Consider the following 19,893-nt stretch of genomic DNA (forward strand, 5'->3'; position numbering starts at 1 on the left):
TTTTGCAGAAATACAGCTAAATACCTCGGAGCACCCATTGGTGAACCATTCTGGGTAGTCGTTAGGAGCCATAGGCACCATCCAGGGGTTTCTTGATGTGCCTGTGCTCTCCTTGGAAGTCTCCCAGCCCAGGTCACAGTAGGACCTGGGGATACAGAGGAGACTGCACCTCCCCTGAACCTGGCTTCAGGGAACCCCGAAATTGCTGTTTGTGCAGAAAATATAAAGGTTTTAAGAAATTGCTGGTGGAGGCTGCTGAAGGAAACGGTGTCACAGGACCAGTGGTCCAACCTCCATGAAGGAGGACATCACAGTGGTTCCAGTCTTCTGCACACAGCCTGGCCTAGGCAAGTGAAGCAGGATCTTCACTCGGGCTGGGGCTCAGCTTGGTGAGTTTGGGCACTTTGTCTCTCCAGAAAAACAGCCCAGCTCAATCCCAGGACTTAACACAATCCCAGCAAATGCCGCTGCTCTGGCCAACACAAGCAACTCCATCTCCATGTCACATGGAGGGTACAGGAGGAGACCTAATGGAGCATCTCCATCTATAATCCAATTAGCTGATCCTTCCTCTCTCCAGCCACAGTGTCTCAGCAAACAAGCGCTTTGAATGTCATTCATTTTATCATAATTACAAAAGCCGGCGTTCTAATAACCATTGTCTTCTCATTCGCCAAAGCAAAGCTAATTAGAGCACAGGAGCAGCTTTCCCCTTCAGCCGTGAACTTCGCGTCCCCTCTGCGGAGGACAGCGGCAGCAAGAGCCACGGCTTGTTGGGAACAACCCAGATGTGTCCTCCAGCAGCTGTGGAACTGCTTTCACCCAGCAGCAGGTAATGGACACAAGAGGACAGTAAATGCAGAAATCCTTCACCCAGAGCATCCTGTGTACCAGGCAGCAAACCCAGTGCTTTAGTATCCCCTAATAAGACCCACCCCGCACCAAGCTGAAGCAAAGAGAGGGGCTATCTTTGCTGGCCTTGTGCTAGACATGTCCTAGACAGACGAGATCTGGCAGAGGGCAAAACACAGCAGGCAACTGGCAGGAACAGAACCAGGGTGAGAATCCGCAGGACTGGGAATTTTCCAGCTCCCGTGTCACGGTTTTGGATATTTATGCAATAGCTGAAGATTGTTTTCAGGTGGATGGAAGGCTCGACTGGAAATGAGGAGGCTTTGGGTCCATTCCCAGCCCTGCCACTGCTCTGATGCATGACCTTGACTGTTTCCTTTCTGCTTTCCCATATTCTCTGTCTACAAAATAGATCCCATAATCCACACCGTGCTTTGAGATCAAGGACCGACGAGATCCCTCAAAGACAAACGGCCATTATTAACTTGCACAAGTAATTGCAATAACAGCACTGCTGAACTGTTTGTGCACTGGTGCACCTGGAGCCTTCAAACTGGATGTCAAGGCTCCTGAAGCAATGCTGTGGGTCTACAGAAGGGCCCAAAGCAGAATACTGCATGGAACAGCGTTTTCCCAAGGTTTGGGGGTGAATAAGCAGAGCACATTAGCTGAAGAAAACCAAAACAAACCATCACCTTGTAGTTTGTGCTATGCAGACAATCCTACAGCAATTTGATGCTCAGACATGAGGTTCAAGAGCTGTGACGCCTACGGTACGCAGGATGGCAACAACCAAAAAGTGAAGCATAAGGTAACAGGTTGGATGGTCATCACAGAATCATAGAATCATAGAATGGTTTGGGTTGGAAGGAACATTAAAGGCCATCTGGTTCTAACGCCCCTGCCACGGGCATCACTAAATGCCTATATGAAAGATCTTTTAAGGAACCAAATGGGAGTTTATTTCTTGTTCACCAGAAGATTTTAACCGAGGTCAGGCCATCCGAGATGACTGATTACCTTCAGATCTTCCTCCCATCCCCATTTCCCGCGACAGTGCCTCCAAGCGAGCGCCGCTGCTGCTCGTGCGGTGGTAACTCATTAGAGGAAAGTTTTTGTATCTGTCACTGGGCGAAACTGTACGTGTGCCCCAAGAGGAAGTGAGTCACCCAAATATATACACACAGCGTATGATTTCTGTCATCCCGACTCCTTAGGTTTTACAAGGCTATGGAGCAACACGGGGGAAAAGGAGGGAGGAGGAGGGGAACACAAAGCAACGCTTTATCAGATCCTTCTAATGATTATAATTAAACACTCTGCGCCGAAAGAGAGGGAGAAAGAATGGCTCTATCCAGATGGTACGTGAGCTGCTTTGCAAACTGATCTGAACAATGTCATCCCGGCCAAATTCAGCGCACAGCAGTGCCAGTAATGGGAACACCTGGGAAGAAAATGGCAGAAGGATCTGACCATATTTTAGGTTGTATATTATTACTCCAGTGGGGGAAAAAAAGAAACCTATGTTAAAAGGACTCTCCATTTGCAGAGCGAGGCACTCAGATGTTAGGAAATGCCGTAATTAAGATTTCCTGTGATATTTTATTTCAGTCTCCTTGTGCATATACGTTGCGATTGTCTCTAATTGCATGTTCACATGCTATTTTTTCCATTCAGTGCACAGAATGGACTTTGCTCAGCTAACAAGCAGCTACTCAGAAGTATGTTTTTATTTTGTTATTCTTCCAAGTAGGGCACCATACCTAACTAACTGTGCAAGAGCTCAAAACCTGCTCTGAAAATGAAATGATCAGTTCCCTGCCTGGCTTTTCCAAGGTATCGAACATTACAATGGGAGAACAATTAACAACTATTAATTCATTTGCACCACCCTGCTGGGCAGGACAGCACTGTGCTCCCTAATTTAGACCGTAGAAAGTGTTGTGGCCACTGGTTTTTGAGTGACTGGTGGACAGCGGAAGACCTAGTTCAGGCAAAGACGGCCTACAGGAAAAAGACCTTGGCTGTACTACCCTGCAGCAGGAAAAGCCACTGGAGGTAGATTAATGCTTAGCTCCACTTTGCATCCATGGATCACAGAATCACAGAATCACAGAATCACACAGAATGTTAGGGATTGGAAGGGACCTCAAAGGATCATCTAGTCCAAGCCTCCTGCCGCAGCAGGACCACCTAGATCAGATCACACAACAACATGTCCAGGCGGGTTTGGAACATCTCCAGAGAAGGAGACTGCACAACCTCTCTGGGCAGCCTGTTCCAGTGTTCTGTTACCCTTACTGGGAAGTTCTTCCTCATGTTTAAGCGGAACCTCTTATGTTCCAGCTTATATCCATTTCCCCTTGTCCTATCATTGGATGCCACTGAGAAGAGCCTGGCTCCATCCTCATGGCAGTCACCCTTTACATATTTATAAACATTAATGAGGTCCCCCCTCAGTCTCCTCTTCTCCAAGCTAAAGAGACCCAGCTGCCTCATAAGGGAGATGCTCCACTCCCTTCATCATCTTTGTGGCTCTACGCTGGACTCTCTCAAGCAGTTCCTTGTCCTTCTTGAACTGAGGGGCCCAGAACGGGACACAATTTTCCAGATGCGGCCTCACCAGGGCAGAGTAGAGGGGGAGGAGAACCTCTCTCGACCTACTAACCACACCCCTTCTAATAGAGCCCAGGATGCCATTGGCCTTCTTGGCCACAAGGGCACATTGCTGGCTCATGGCCATCCTGCTGTCCACCAGGATCCCCAGGTCCCTTTCCCCTGTGCTGTTCCCCAACAGTTCAGTCCCCAACTTGTACTGGTACATGGGGTTGTTCTTACCCAGATGCAAGACTCTACACTTGCCCTTGTTGTATTTCATTAAATTTCTCCCTGTCCAACTCTCCAGCCTGCCCAGGTCTCTCTGAATGGCAGAACAGCCTTCAGGTGTGTCAGCCACTCCTCCTAGTTTAGTGTCATCAGCAAACTTGCTGACTGTGCACTCTATTCCCTCATCCAAGTCATCAATGAATATGTTGAACAATACAGGTCCCAGTACCAACCCTTGAGGGACTTCACTGGATACAGGCCTCCAACTGGACTGGATGGATGGAGCGTTATGGGTGATATCAATGCCTCGATGTTATTGTATACATGCATAAAGACTTTAGTGTGCACCCACCTCCCTCCCAGAGGTGTATTTTCCCATTGCTTGCTCCCCACATTGTATCTGTTGAGCTGCAACCACTAGCTTCCATGAAAGCGTTGATCAGTGATGACAACCACCAACCTTTGCAGCCTCCCCAGGACTTTTTAAACACCTCATTCAACACACAAGTGAAATGTGGAAGACTTACCAGTCCGTGCCTTCGGCTAAATACCTGGGCTGGGGCCCCATGGGTTGTGGGGTCTGCAGTTGGTGGCTGAAGTCAAAGCTGGGGTGTAGACGGTGAGGCTGAACGGACATGCGCTCTTGAGCCCGCCTGTGGGGAGGAGAAGACCAGCAAGCGAGTTAGCTGTGCGGCGGGCACTGGTACGTATGGCTCCTGCTCCGAGCCCGTGTCAATAAACCAGGGGAAAACCCAGACAGCTGGGCTTGTGAATAGGTGTCCAACCAAAGGAGTCCAGGCATGTGTCAGAGATGATGAGAAGAGCAACCCATGGTCACCACGGACATAATGCAGACCTCCACTCACCCGGCAGCATCCACACACACTCAGTTTACAGGAGATGCTATTTGGTAGCAACATGGAGCAAAGAAGAGGAAACCAAACAACTGCCTTAGCAGCTTTGTGCCATTTGCACTGTTTTCTTTTCCTCCCCTGTCAGCCCCGCAAACAGCACACAAGATATACCGTGTCCCTGGTTCGGCTGTTATCCATCATCATAAAGAAGCTGCAGGTTGTCTCGTCTCACCATGCACTCCATAAACTCCCGGGGAACCTCATTCATAACAGAATTACTCAGGAGTAACTGAAAGCAGAATTGACTCTCGCTGGCCTTTGCCAACATTTCTCTGGATGATGGACAGGCCAGGCTGGGATCCAGCTCCTTCTTCCCCAGCTCTTCTGCCTTTGCAGGCAGGGAAAGGAAAGCGGTCAGAAACATAGCGAGGTTTTTCTAGGGGTTGGAGTCTCTTCTTGTGATTATTGGTCATTCGAACTGCTCAGAGGAAGACCGTGTGCCGCTCCATCAGTGTCCACATGTGGAGAGAGACAAGGTGGCTTCACGAGCAGGATTTGCACTACAAACAGACTCACACTCCTTGCTCCCTGCCAAGTCCCTGCTTACCAGTGAAGCCATCACAAAGTAAATGTACAAGAAAATGATAAAGCACACGGAGCAGGGAACTGCAAGGTAAAGAATCTTTCATGCAGCCACAGCTCAGAGGCTTCGCTTTTCAGAGCATGACACAGAACCCTGTTACTGGGACCTCATGCCCCACACCTGCAAGGTTCCTGACACTCTCCTCCGATGCAGCTGTGCTTTCAGAAACGGGCTGTGGGACCGGGCAAGGGCTTCCTGCCCTTTTCCACACCACAACCCACTTGACAGCATTTACCAAAGCAGCTTCTGTGTGGAATCAAGCTCCCTGCTTCTATCTGAGTTCAGCTTATGACTAAGAGATAAACACTTGTATCATCAGTGCCTCAGCCTCGCACATGTTTGCTACCCAATTATTAACTAATCATTAAATCCACCTAAAATCCAGCTTATGCGAAACGAAACAAGGGTAAGAAGAACACACGCTTTTCAGACAGAAAGGGTATGCAAAGAAAGTGTTTTCCATCCGTAGCATTCTTTCCAAATGAAGCATTATCGCAAAGACTCATCCTCTGATGCTTGATCCATGGGTACAACCTGCAAATAGCTTCCATATGTTTCCAAAAAAAACACTCCTCTCTCCTACGTGCTATCTAAGCCCCCCTCTCAAGAAACACAATCAGGACAAGGCCAGGCATCCACTTCCACCTCTTCTGAGCTAACGGTAATTCTCTCTGCGATCGTCAGCCCAGCCTGAATCTAGGCTGCTTGCCGTGATTGAACGTGCCGCAGGTCAACGGCACCATTCCCTCATAGATCTGGGAAGACTACCTAGACCCAGAGGAGCAAGCTCTCTTACACGGTTTTGAAACAGCAGCTGCGAGGTGGTAGCTTGTGCACGCAGTCGATTGTTCTCTCTGCCGTGCGGGACAGGTTGACTGGCGTTACCACCCCAGTTCTCCTACGAGTGGCGATAACAGGTGACCTTGGGACATACTAGATGAGCACGGTATGGATCCCCATGGGCAAGGCACACCTGCAGGTGCAGCCTGCCCCGCAGCTTCCCTTCTGGTGGATGCATTTTAGGGGTACACAGATGAACTTGTGAAGAAAACCCAACGTTCCTGCCATGTACTTTGCCAAAGTGAGGCTGATGCAGCTTCTCAGCATCCTCAAAGAAGAGTAAGACCCTCTTACCTGGGATGGGGCATGAGCCGGCGGTGCTGTGCCTCAAGGAGCTGCTGCTGGAGGAGGTATTGCTGGTGAAGCGCCTGAGGTAGGAAGGAGGGTCCGGCCACATCCTGGAAGGGCAGGGCTGGCACCGGCGCCAGGGGCTGGTGCAGTGGGCCACTGTGCTGGTGCGCGGGGGCCATGTGGGGGGTCAGCCCCGGCTGGGGCTGCACCGCGTGAGGCAGGGTGAAGTCGGCGGAGAGCTGAGGCTGGGGACCCAGGTGGAAATGCCGGCAGGAGGTAGCATGGGGATGCTGAGATCTTTGAAAAGGAGCACCTGGAAGAGAAGAGCATGGCCGTCACGGGGACCAGCGGCAGCCAGGGCACCCTAGCCCGTTGGTCGCCCATCTGGGGCAAGAATTGAGAAAACAGCTATTTCTCTCCTCCGCCAAAGGGGTTGAAAAAGAGAAAACAGGTCAGTTAATGTTGATTACATGGAAAACTGTTGATTTTGACCAACAGTTTTTATCCTTAAAAAAACATTGGAACTAAAACATAAGTTTGGTTTCAAAATGACTCTTTGGCTTCAGAATGACTCTTTGGCTCCAAATTGAAGTGTGTACTGATGAAAACTGCTTCAGCTTGTTTTGATTTGCCTGTCTTAAACAAAAATTTTAATAGGACCTGTAGCGATAGGCCAAAGGGTAATGGGTTCGCACTAAAAGATGGTAGAATCAGGCTGGATATAAGGAATAAAATTCTTTACGGTCAGGGTGGGGAAACACTGGGACACATTGCCCAGAGAGGTGGTAAATGCCTCATTTCTGGAAACTTCAAGGTCAAGTTGGATGGGGCTCTGAGCAACCTGATCTAGCTGAAGATGTCCCTGCTTATTGCAGGGGAGTTGGACTAGATGGCCTTTAAAGGTCTCTTCCAGCCCTAACCATTCTATGATTCACCAAAGTTTTCAAAGCTTGGTGACTTTCCGTGCAATTCGAGGTATTTCTTGGCTTGTCTAAAAAGGCAAGGAAATAATCTCTGCTCTAAGAATCTGTCTCTTGATGACTGCAGGACGTGAAGGAGACACCTTTCACCTCTGAGAGCTGGGATTAAGACCATGCATCTTTGCTGAGACCCTTCAATAGCCCGTGCTCATGAGCTGCATGCAGGGAGAGAGCAGCTGTGGGAAACACAACATGAACTGCTGTGAGACCAGCCATGAAACTGATGGGAATGAGGAAGAAATGAGGTGTGAAAGATATCCGTACCAGAGGTTTTTTACAAAACATCTGGCACTGACTTGCACCTCCCTCAAGACCTTTACTTGGATGGGCTCTTGGCCCAATTCGACGCATTAATTCCTACATTCCTGGAGCATTTTCAAGCACCACGGCAAAACTTTTGGCTCTTAAACGAGAGAGAGAGGCAGCTCAGAGGTGAAGGGAGACTTGAGTGAGGCTATTAGACACGTCTCTTTGCTGAGGATCATCCCCAGGATAGGACAGCTATCCTTTCACGCAGTCTTTTGAACACCTCATCTTCCCCAAAACTCCTTTTTTTCACCCAGGAATAACAGCACCAAGAGACACTGAGCGTTATCCCAGGACACGCCCACGATGCGTTCTTCACCCAGATCTCTTCTGCTCCCATCTCCCTTTTCCTGGCAGCCAGGGCCAGTCCATCACAGCAGCTCAGGGAGCCCCGTGTGCTTTCTGTTCACGTCCATATGGAAACGGGAGATGCACAAAGCAAGCCAAACGCCAGCAGGAGAAACAACGGGAGAGGACCTAACAGAAACTAACGTTTTGCAAAACTGTGCATAAGTAATTAGACTCAGCATCTCTTAAATACAAACCAAGACTCCCTGGTGCCCCTCTGAGAGAGGCCGCGGGTAACAAATGCATGGACCACCAGCAGCGGAACTTCTTAAGGTGTTAATTTCTCATGCTGTCAGATAACAGCATGATTTGGCTACCCTACTGATTAAAACCAGTTGGGATCTAGCCCACTGTTCGCCAGCGAAGGAGCTGCGAACCCAGACCCATGAGCCACCTGTGTACTGCATCCTCCCAGTACTGCCCATTATATTTGCTGCTGCTGGCTTCCCCCCAGTTCACCGTACCCCACCAACAGGTAAAGGCTGAGTAACGAAACAGGGATCCTGCGCTGCCCTGGCCCGTTGCTCAAGCTGAGCAACACCGCAGCCATGGGGAGATGCCTTCCAGCTGCTGCGTTTGCTGGGTACTTGCAGAGCGACTCATGGTGAGGTGCTCAACCTCTAATGGTCTTCCCAATGGAAAACAGCTATGCTGAGTCATGGGTGAGCCATCTTACACCGCCGGGTCTTCACGGCACCAGAAGACAAGTTGCTAGAGCCGGTTAAAGTGCTAATCCCTCTGCACTCCCAAACGCAACAGCCTGTGCCACCAGGCAGCAGCTTAGCTGTATTTCAGACGAAGCTGGCTTACGAGAACACGAGACCATGAAACTTAGTGATATTCCCCCAGATTTACTGGGACAAATTTTGCAGAACATAAGGAGAAAAAGTCAGTCTCTCATCCTCTGTGTCTCTCTCATCGCTTGACGCCTGGTGCAACCTTAGCCAAGGATTTCGAGCCTTTTACTGGAAAGGGAGACCACTGTCTGATTTGGCAAAACATCTGCAGGACCTTTGATACGAAAGCCATGATGATCTAGAGAGCACAGGATGGGCAGATCATCTTGTCAGAGCTTTTGACTTGAATTTTTCCTCCCACACCAAGACAGTGCTTGCAATTAACTTGGTCATACACTTCCCTGTGGTCCAGAAAGTGCAAACTTTATGTCTGATATCTAGGCAGGAAGGTGTACAGGGACCGTGCGGAGACAACATAACCTAAAGTAAAAGCCTAACTCGTTTTGGTTTGGTATAGAGTAAATTTGCCTTGGTTTTAGGCACTAGTCAATCAAACCAAACATTTTTTTAGTATTTTTTCTGGTACCTACTGGTGCAGTGATGCATTTCCCTTGATAGGAAAAATACTATGAAGATGTGACTGAGACCGTATGATTAAATAAACGCCATCAATTTGCCTTAACATAATTCACTACTGTGTGTTGTAATTGTTCATTCCCTACAACTAATCCAATTGCTGATGAGGATTTTGACAGCAAAGCAAAGACTTTGGGGAATAATTCAGCAAATCTATGCTTATTAGCAGTCACCAAATCATACAGCTGGCATAATTGAATCCCCTTGTACAACAAAGAGCCAGTCCTTGCCAAGCATGGCACTGGTGGACCCCACAAAGCCCTGGCAAGCAAACAACAGGGTGCAACAGAACATTTCATCTGAGTTCTCTATTCCCAACTTCACCCTCCTCTAGCTTCAGGGGGCCTCGGTGGGGACTGCTTCCTAAGTCCACATGTTGATCTTGCATACGCAAGGTAAATCCGGTGTCACCCTGTTGACACCAGCTGAACAGCCTTACTCCGCATAATTCACCAGGACCAACAGCAGAATCGGGCTCACAGGTGCTCACCTCTCTTCAGCATGACGGAGGATCTCACGTTAGCCATGCCTATTAATGATTACTCCACTAGCGCATCTTCCTTCTCTTTCCCAAGATGCAGTTCGGTCCTAGGTCACATTTGCATTGGGACAAGCATTGCCTGTAAAATGCTTCAGGAAAATTTGATTCATGGATTTAATCTACTTTTTGCCTGGACGGTAACATCTGCCACAGCAGAGAGCAATCCCTGACTAAAAGCCAGTCCAGATACTCCACTTCAATGTTTTTTTTTACTCCCTGGAACAAGGTCAAGGCTGACATTTTCATCAGCTAAGCTTTGAGGACATTTCAGCAGCAAAGGCGATGAGGTTGGGAAACATACCTATCAAGCTCCAGAGCCACTAATTGCATCCTCCATGAGCCACATTCCCCACTGCCCGCCCCAGTGGTGGCTGCAGGCAGGCAATGTTGCTCTGGCATTGGCAAGGCAGAGACCCTTTCCCCACTCTGTAGGTTCCACAGTTTTGGCCCTCATCCTACCGCGGGATTATCCTCTCTGTTGGGATGCTTTGATTTTGCAGTACAAGGGGTCAGTCAGATCTTGGATAGTTTTTATGGCACCTCACAAGTTCATCATCTTCAGTGACCTTTGCTGCAAAGGCTTGTCCCCTCCAGCTGAAGAGGGAGGGGGAAGCCCAGTGTCGTTGCTGCAGAGGCAATGCAGTCCTCACCAGCCCTGAGAGGTTTCTGACCTGAGGCCAACCTGGAAACATGTGTCCCCATGTCCACCCTGCTGGTCAGGAAGAGAGAGTCCACACCACTTTGTGAGGCTCATTGACATTCTCCTCCTAGTGGCATGAGTAGCTCCAGCGGCTCATATCTGGAGCCGTGGAGGACTGACTTCTCTGGGTTCACTGTCAGGCTGCCCACCAGCCAGAAATGCTTCTTTCCTTGCCCTGTAGCTTCCTTTAATTTAAATGCTGTTGCTGTGGCAGATGATGACAGCTCAGAGCAACATCAGACCAGCAGCTCTGTGATGAACAATGCATCACTTCTTGCAAATGCAAAGCAGACAACATACTCCAGTTTTGTGTCATCTCCCATTAACCAGTTGAGGCCAAATGTCATTGAGATCAGAGACTTCTGTCACAACGCAAGCATCTAAACTGAGTTATTTCTTATCAGAGCAGAGGGTTATTTCCCCCCCTTCTTTGCCTTTCCTGTCCCTCTCCATTTTAGTTCCTCATGCTCCTCTGTTGACCATACACATTTGCAAGGTCTGCTGTCTTTCTCAGCCTGACCACCCACCCAAGCTTCCAGCTTGGACAGCCCTTGTTCCTTTACACCCTAATGGCCTCAGCTAAGCCATAAATGCAGCTAATCATAGAATCATAGAATGGTTAGGGTTGGAAGGGACCTCAAAGATCATTTAGTTCCAACCCCCCTGCCATGGGCAGGGACATCCTCCACTACACCAGGTTGCCCAAAGCCCCATCCAACCTGGCCTTGAACACTTCCAGGGATGGGGCAGCCACAGCTTCTCTGGGCAACCTGTGCCAGTGCCTCACCACCCTCAGATGTCTGACCCCAGCTCATTCAGGTCTGAAAAGTGCCCTGCAAAAGTATAAAGGTTTGCCCTTACACGTGGAGGCAAAGGTTGGATCCAGCAGACACGTGAATCAGGTTTTGGGCAAGCCAGGCTATCTGTGGGGTGGGAAAGAGGAGCTATGTGGTCCTCTGACATGCCTGGGGCCCAGTCTGGCCCGAAAGAAGCTATGGCACAGCGTGACAGTGTAGGACCACATGGCCATGGGTACCTGGTGCCTTTGAGTAAGAACCAGCAACACCTCCCTGCTTTGTGTGATGCTCTGATAGCCACTGCATCCACTTCCCCTTGGCTTCTTCCATGATGTCCCGAAGCCAAGGTCAGCGTTAGGAATCGAGGGGTGGGGGAATCGGCGCTCCACTAATTCCTGCAGCTGCCAGAACACGACCACAGATGGGCAGCTGCCCCAGCTGGTCTGGCCCACCTCTGCTGCCGCAACAGACACTGCAGCTTCACACCGCGGTGCCGAGGACCCACCGCGGAGCTGGGTCAGCTGTGCTCCCAGCAGCAACACGGCTCGGCGGCGCCGTGGCCCCGTCTCCCTACCTGCACCGTGAAGATGATCTTCAGCTACAAAACCTGCGGGGAAGATGGCTTAACAGCTATTTACGTAGCACCCGACACACTGAGCTGGATGTTGGCGTTATAGGCTGCAGTCTCAAGCTGAGGGGGTATAAATTCGTTTTTAGAAAGCCAACAGATGATGCAGGCACGTGGAGAGCTGAACCCGTTTGGTTTCCGTTTCCACCCTTCACTCACGCAGCCTCTGAACGCAGCGGAAACCCGCGGGGAAACTCATCACATCCTCCTCGCAGCCGCTTTTTCACTTCCACAGCTTTTTTTCTTTTTTTTTTTTTTTCTTTTTTCTTCTCAGTTCTGCAGTTATATTTATTGTTTCTATACACTATCTGAAGCAGACTGGACTTTTTTTGCATTAAAATAAATGCTCCCAATTCCTTCACGCCCCCAGGTGAACCCCGTAAATGACAAGTTCGTATCTTTTTGCAGATTGGTATGTGACATCGAGTCACAGAAATTTACTGGTCTGATACTGGGTGTTTCTGTCACTGGGGATTCTCCTTCAGCACCAGTCAGGATTTGACTATGAATATACACATGCGTATTTATCCATCCACCTATATTTCACCCAGAAAAGCTCAAAGGATTCGTGAGCTCATTAAACACTGACCCATCTCAGAGATGTGAAGCCCCTGGGTAAACCCAGCAGAGAGATAGGGGATGCTACAGGCTTTATGAAAAGAAAAACCCAGAAAGCAGAACAATTTATTTCCACCCCCTTTTCTCCTGGCAGCAATGCTTGTGAAGTGGTCAGGCTACCAGCAAGGAACACAGGATGAGGCCCGGAGCCGACACTGGGGACAAGTATCTCGAGCAGACAGCTGCATCCCAGGGACCGCAGCCGCCTTCAAAAGGAAAACAAAATCTGTCTTCTGCTGTTAAGCTGCCTGCCATGCATGTGAATTTTCCCCCTGGGTAAGGCAACCTGGCCGGCTTGTCGAGGCATTCAGGGTCCGTATGTGAGCGTGTGGGGCCGGGGGGGTGGGAAGGGAGGCTGGGCCTATTTATACATCTTGATCCCATTGCGGCAGAGAGGGAGAAGGCAGCTCCTGGAGAGCACCCTGGCTTCTCTCACTGTCAGATTTTGCAGATCTGCCTGTCGCAATTGGCAGAGACGGGGGCTGGAGCTGCACCATCTCAGCCATTTCACCCTGACTGGAGCCCCCCCAACCCCTCCTCCTGCCCTGGGATGGCAGATAAACCCCATAAACCAGAGCCATCCAGGGTGCCTCTCTGAGCATCAGACTCTGCAGAGAGATGGCCAGGCTTTTAGTAGCCAAGGTGCCTGCAGATTATTTCCCTGGACATGCATTAAATGTCCCCTTGGAAACAGAAGTGCTTCGGGAAGTTAGTATCCATCCCAACGGTGTACAGCCATTAAGGGCTAAAATTGTGGGAGCAGCTCCGACTTCACGTGGCACACGGAGACGGACCGCATTTACAGACAAGCTACTAATTGCCTGGTGCTGTCAGCCACGTGTTAACTCTTTGCAAATTATTTGCAAATATATCCTTATTAGACGAGTCAAGTTGACTTGCTAATAGGAAATGAGGGGTGACACTGCACCTGGAAAATAAAAAATTTAAAAAAAAAACACCAGATGAAACCCACAGTATACTCAGCTAAATAAAAATCTAGCAGTCTTCCACAAAGGGAAATATCAAGCCATCTCACTCACGTTATAGGATAGCGAAGAGATCAGGATAGGGAGGACGGAAGAGGAGGAGGAAAGAATTCGAGAAAAATTTATCAGTCAGGAAGGAATCTGTCTCACTTTCAGCACCTTCACCAGCAGCTTTCTCATTTCATTTAGCAAATGGCAAGAACTGTGCCAAAAATAATAGGCAGCCAGCTCAAATCCAGCCCAGGGTGCTGCCTGACATCCCACTCATCTAGTGCCATGCAATGGGTAGCAGACTCCAGTACCAGCCCGTGGCCGGGCAAGGGGCAGCCCCGGCACATGTTAACAACAGACAAAGAGCATTTTAATTTGCCTTATTTGCTTGGCCAGGCTGTGCAGCACCAGGGACTGAATCAGGATGGGGCCCTCGCGTTGGGCAAAGGGCTGGTCTGTGGTGTTTGGAAAAGCATGGTTGGTCCTAGGTGAAAGCACAAGGTTTGGGAGGTTTATCATCCTTCTGCTCACAGTCTCACACGTTTGATGGGTTTAAGGGAACAGGCTCCCTCACTGCTTTTTAATGGTTTAATGGTCACTTCCACCCAACAGCCCTTATTGCATCCCACCTCTGCGGCCCTCCGTGCAGGCACAGCAAAAACACAGCTCAGCTGGTCCTGAAAAACAGACAAACACAGATCTTGGAGGCTGCAGATCAGCCCTGGCTTCTTTTACAATCCCCGTTCAACACACTCTGGTGCTAACGAAGCCTGTCATTAATTGCTGCATGGCACGAGCTGGTGTGGCTGAAGCACAGGCTCATACACACACTCATGGTCCCCAACGCTGAGCAGAGCATCTCCTCTCCTGCACACCACGGAGGGAAACCGCAAACAACCCTGATGTACCCAAAAAAATGTCTGAGCTGGGAACGTACTCAAAAAAAAAGCTGAGCTCGGACTCCTTCCAGAGCCCAGACTCAGCATTCAATAAAAAAAAAAACCACTTACAACTGGCAACAACCAGCGTTTATCAGCACGTTTTCATCAGGGGTGAAGTGGTGCTGAGAGGTGGGGATGGGGAGCAGCGAGAGCTAGTGATGGGGCACGGCCACGCAGCCTGGACCCATCACAGGAGAGAGAAGGCTGTTCATACAGCACTGGCTGAGAGGTTTTTTTCCTGCAACCCTTTTCCACTAGCTCCAGGGGGAAAAAAAAAAAAAGTTTTGTTGAAGATGATGTTTCACAGGAACGTGTTGAATTCAGCAATATTTTCCGAGGAGGAAGGAGAAACACTTCGGCAGCGTTGCTACGCTTAAATCTGTCTTTTTGCTTTTATACTTTGCACTATGTTTTAATTATAGCTTTATTCTCATGTAAGGCATCTGAGGGTGTATTTATCATTTTTGGATCATTGCACCAAAAAAAAAAAAAAAGAAAAAGCCAAATCGCGTTGAAAGTAAATGTTTTCTGAGGTTTAATGGTCCCAGTTTCACTCATCCTGTCCCAGGCTGTCATGTGCCTGGAGGGATGGTTGGCCCTGGTCAGCCTGGCGTGATGATTCCCACCCAGCCCAGCAATTCCTCCACAAACTGCCCCATTTCTCATGGTTTTGAGCCCAGCTCTGCACATCTGCCAGGAAAGGGCAATGGAGGAAACACAGCTTTGGAAATGTTGCAAAACCCCTCTGCAGCTTTTTTATAACACTTCTCCTTTCTGTTTGGTCTGAAGGTGTTGGAAAATATGGAAAAGGACCGGCCAACAGGAATCACACACCCTCAACGCCCATGCTAAAAGCAGGGGTCACATGGCAGTACTTAATGACGTTTTTGGGCTGCTGGGCCGTTTGCGGGACTTTTGCCCGAGTGAAAACCTGGCACTGCCAAGCGTACAGAGGGTTTGGCTGGTACCTGAACTTCAAGACAACTCTTGGGGCTTTGCCTACCAGCCATACAACCCAATGTGCTCACCCGTCCCTTCTCCCTCACCATCATCCCAGCCAGCTCCTACGTGTAACCCAAGCCCATTTTACATGTCGTATGGTGGGGAAGGCAAACAGCATCAGAGCTTTTTCCAGTTATTGGCAGGTGCCTGGACTCAACAGCCCTTCTCCAGGGCTTGCACTGTTATCCCAATTTAGAAAAAAAAAAGTTGAAAAGGGAGTTGGAGGGGGCCAGGGGTCCCTCTGGTCAAAGAAGGCAAGTGAGCTCATCTTTTTGTGGTTATACATTACTAGCAGAGTGTTACATCTGTGCGAAATAGTCTCCAACCTGGAAATGGGAAAATTAACCAGGGGAAGGAATTCATCCTCGACTTAAAAAAAAAAAAAAAAAAGAAAATCCTGGCGTGACTGAGGTCTATTACTTGGCTCTGCCTGCAGAGAGAGACGGGGAAACTCTTGGAGCGAGCCCTATCCCTGCCCTTGGGAATGTGAAAACGTGCTGACTTGTGCACGCAGGAGCCTTCAACTTTGACAGGCAGAGATACTCTGCAGCCAGTTGTTTGGAAAGGGAAATTCAATACTTGGGTTTCCAATGTTTCCTTGCTTTCACAGTGTCCAAAGCCCTCCACAGACATTTGGAAGTGCTCAACACCTGCCTTAAAACACCCTCAACTGCTCCGAAGGACCAGCTGGGGGGGCCTGCAGCAGCTTGCTCCTACCAATAATGATATGGAGGACATCCAGAAACAGGCAAAAAGCCAAAACCACGGGGGGAAAAAAAACAGCCAGACATTGCAAAGACCTGGTCGGATCTCAAGTGTTGTGTTGCGTCGCTCACCGAGCCTCTTAAATCTGCGACAGCCCGCACCAAAACCCAAATGCTGCCAAACCTGGTGGGTTTGAAACCCAAAAGCAATTTTAACCCTTCTCTAGAGAAGGCATTAATGGGAAGAGCCAATGATCTCAGCTGTCTCTTGTCCTTGTTCAAGCAAAAGGCTTCGTGGTCCCACCTGGTCTCAAACCTGCATCTGTTCATCATCCATCTGCGTCACAACACAGCAGCTCAGACAGGAGCAGAGTCCTTCAGTACACCCATCCCCCGTGGGCACTGGGGAACCAGGGCTTACCCATGGACCTGGCACAGCCCAGGGGTTGGGACAAACTTTGCCCTGCAAGGCTGTGGGGATGCAGCAGCAGCACCCTGGTCCTGTGCCGGTCCCAACATCCCCTCCCTCTTCAGCAGTTTTTGGATGGTCCTTGGTGCCACCTTGTATCCCCTGTCCATAGGGATTTCCAGCGAAGAATTCCATCCTGCTCTCCCTGTATCATCAAAGAGGGTAAAGATGCTTTTTGGAACACAGATTCTGACCTGATATAAACCCTTCTGCTAGGGAGACATCAGAGCAGCATTTGAAACCTGTCCTAAAAACATAGAGGACGCTGTTTTGGGGGGAGTTACTCAGCATCAATCCCACCGATCTCCATTTTGTGTGCATTGATTTTTCCCCCCATCCCATTTCAAATGGGACTGTGAAAACCACCTGGGTTTTCCTGCCTGGTTTATTTATCTGCAGCTTAAGCCCAGAGGTGGGAGATCCCACCTTACACATCTGCACAGCTCCAGAGTGAGTGGCAGTGATATGAGGGGCGGGTTTGGGAAACCAGTGGAGTGTTTCATCATTTCTGGAAAGAGCATGCCAGGTTGGATGGGAGATGTTTTTGCAGTCCAGCCTTTCTTCTTTGCTGGCTCCCCAGCAAATCAGCCCCAAAGCCAGAAGTTTTTGACAGTGGAGCACAGCTCTGAGTTTTGTTTCCCCTAGCATCTGCAGAAATGTGCCACCAAAACCAGCTGCCTGACCTCACGGAGAGGTCCTGGAGAGCAGCAAGAAGTCAGGCTGGCTATTAAAGAAAGGGAGATGGCAAGTGCTGAGTCTGCAGTTAGTGACACTATCCGTGGTGAGGGCTGATAGCAGCGAGAGGTAAGGATGAGAGTCAGGACATAGGATGTCTGCTTGCAAAAAGATCAGTTGATCCCATGTTGCAGGTCATCTTCTGGATTTCATCCTAAACCTTACAGAGACATACCAAGTGCGGTACGTAACATTTACTGGGCTGCAGGAGACCCTCCATGGGGCCAGGAGGGCAACACTCCAGCATGGACGGCACCTGCTGCCCAGGCAAGCCAAGTTACTGTATGATCCCCCTTGATTTTTTTTAGAGACTGCCCAAAACCCACACCAAAATATGCCCCTTCTCACCCCACAAGGCAGAAGGCAGGAGCCCTTCAGCAACTGGCACTTCTTCCAAGTGACAATATACAGAAGACAGGAGTGTCTTACTATGGCTGGGGTAGAGAAAATGAAGATTATGTCTCGAGAGAGTAGAAATGCTCCCAGTAGGTGGGTCCATGGGATGCAGTAAATGCAACAAGGTTGGCAAATCACCTGTACAGCGCTATAAGGTCCTATCCTGAGCCCACGAGCTCACCCACACAGCCCTCACCATGGAGACTTGCACCCATGGAGCTCCTGTAAGTTCCAAATCCTCACCAGACCTCTTCATTTAATTAACCTAAAGGACTTTGGAGGTTAGACCATCTCTGTTCACTGGTCGGAGGTGCCATGTGGGGACCTGTTTGCACCCTCAGCACCGCAGCAGCACCTGGGACCACGGTTCATCCTGAGGACCAAGGCTGAAGAGAAGCCTTGTGAGATGCGTTGGGTGCTGGCAGTGAGCTGTCACGGGTCAGGGCAGCTCAGCAGCTTTCACACTGAACTGACTTGAACTCAGGTCTGGGAAAACTCCAGCTACTGCGAGTCCTGACGCGCCACGTCCTGGAAATTCCCCGTTTATACTCCGTGAATAAGAAGTCTGTAGTTAAAAATCAAAGATCCTGGAAGCCTGTTCCCTATCAAACTTAATCTCCCAAACTTTATAGGTATGCGTCACTCCAGGAGAGAGAGAGATGTGTTTAAAGTACAAGTAAAACATCAGTTTCTCGATGAGGAAATAGCTCTTACTTTACATTCCTGCATGAGGTCCTGGCATGAGTTAGTGCTGCTAAGCCCTGCTGTAAAAACATATAGAGGAAAACTCTACTCAGACTGCAAGAAATATGTATTTTACACGCCTGAATGTAAAGTCATCCACCTAAGAAAAGCCATACAGGTCCTGTTTGCAGGTGCCAGGCTCTCTGAGGGAAAGTGATTTTTGGTAATCAGCAAACCATGAGCTCCCAGAGCCCCAGCAGCATCTAAATCACAGAATCATAGAATGATTTGGGTTTGAAGGGACCTCAAAGATCATCTAGTTCCAACCCCCCTGCCATGGGCAGGGACACCCTCCACTACATCAGGTTGCCCAAAGCCTCATCCAACCTGGCCTTGAACACTTCCAGGGATGGGGCAAGTCTGAAGGTGCAAGTGTTTGCTGTGACACTTGGGAGCAGTATGTTGATGCCAAAGCCAGGAAGGAGGCTTGGAAAGGAGCCCAGGGGTGCCATGCATGCACCCTGCAGGGAGTATCACTGCAGGAGACCTGTGTCTTCAAGTTAGAAAGAGCAAAGATGAAACCAGGGTTGAGCACATCTTAAAATGGTCCCTTGCACTGGTTGGGCAGGATGAGACTCACCAGCCTGGTAATGAGCCTTCAAAACCCATCGACCAGGACTGACCTGCAGCCAACACAGGCTGAAACACCAGGCACCATGTACCCACAGCCAAAATCTCCTCCTCAGCACTGGGGCTGGTAAAGTTGAGGCTGGATCGTTTCCTAAAGGACATCCTGTTGAAGGAATCAATTTTTGGATGTAAGATGGAGAAGGTGACAACAGCTGTCCTTTCTGGCATGAAAACGCAGCTGCTTATGGGTATTTTCCCCTCCCACTGAAGTCAAATGAGGCTGATCACGAGGAACTCACTTTTCCACCAAAATGGGAATAGGAAATTGGGCTCCTGCTTATTCCATCAAGAATATCCTGCAGGGCTGCGGGTGCCCCAGCAGCGACCAGGTAGGATGCTGCAGGTACAGCTCCACATCGCAGGCAGCATCTCATTTCCTTGCAACCAGCTTCTGAAATATCCCAACGAGCACCTGGCATCCCTGGGAAAGTTAAGACTAAGTCAATGTTTCCGTCATGAACGACGCTTTCGAGGGGCTCGTAACTCTCGTGAGGCCAAAACTTGGCACAGAAGCAGGCGGCCCAGATGCAGTTTTATTTGGTAATAAATAGCTTAAATCTCGTAAGCCTTTTCTTTTTTTTTTTTTTTTTCCCTCCTGGCTTAAACATGTAAAATGGGAAAAGAAAAATGTGTGGGATTTTTTTTTGCCCCTACCTTCAGATAATTTTGGAAAAGCAGCTTACGCTGAATAATGGCAG

The 19,893-nt window shown here is 49.4% G+C and overlaps 1 protein-coding gene across 2 annotated transcripts in view; it reads right to left on the minus strand.

The window, feature by feature from the left end:
- Positions 1-19,893, minus strand: part of ARK2C (arkadia (RNF111) C-terminal like ring finger ubiquitin ligase 2C) — a 48,111-nt gene that overhangs the window by 4,612 nt on the left and 23,606 nt on the right. For both annotated transcript variants that reach the window (XM_086629691.1, XM_086629690.1), the window contains exons 2-3: positions 6,310-6,619; positions 4,206-4,331 (exon numbers count right to left, since the gene is read on the minus strand). In XM_086629691.1, coding sequence (XP_086485817.1) covers positions 4,206-4,331; positions 6,310-6,619 — 436 coding nt within the window. The remainder of the gene's footprint in view (positions 1-4,205; positions 4,332-6,309; positions 6,620-19,893) is intronic.

This window comes from Tauraco erythrolophus, chromosome Z (genome assembly GCF_009769465.1).
Source record: "Tauraco erythrolophus isolate bTauEry1 chromosome Z, bTauEry1.pri, whole genome shotgun sequence".
Classification (NCBI taxonomy): Eukaryota; Metazoa; Chordata; class Aves; order Musophagiformes; family Musophagidae; genus Tauraco; species Tauraco erythrolophus.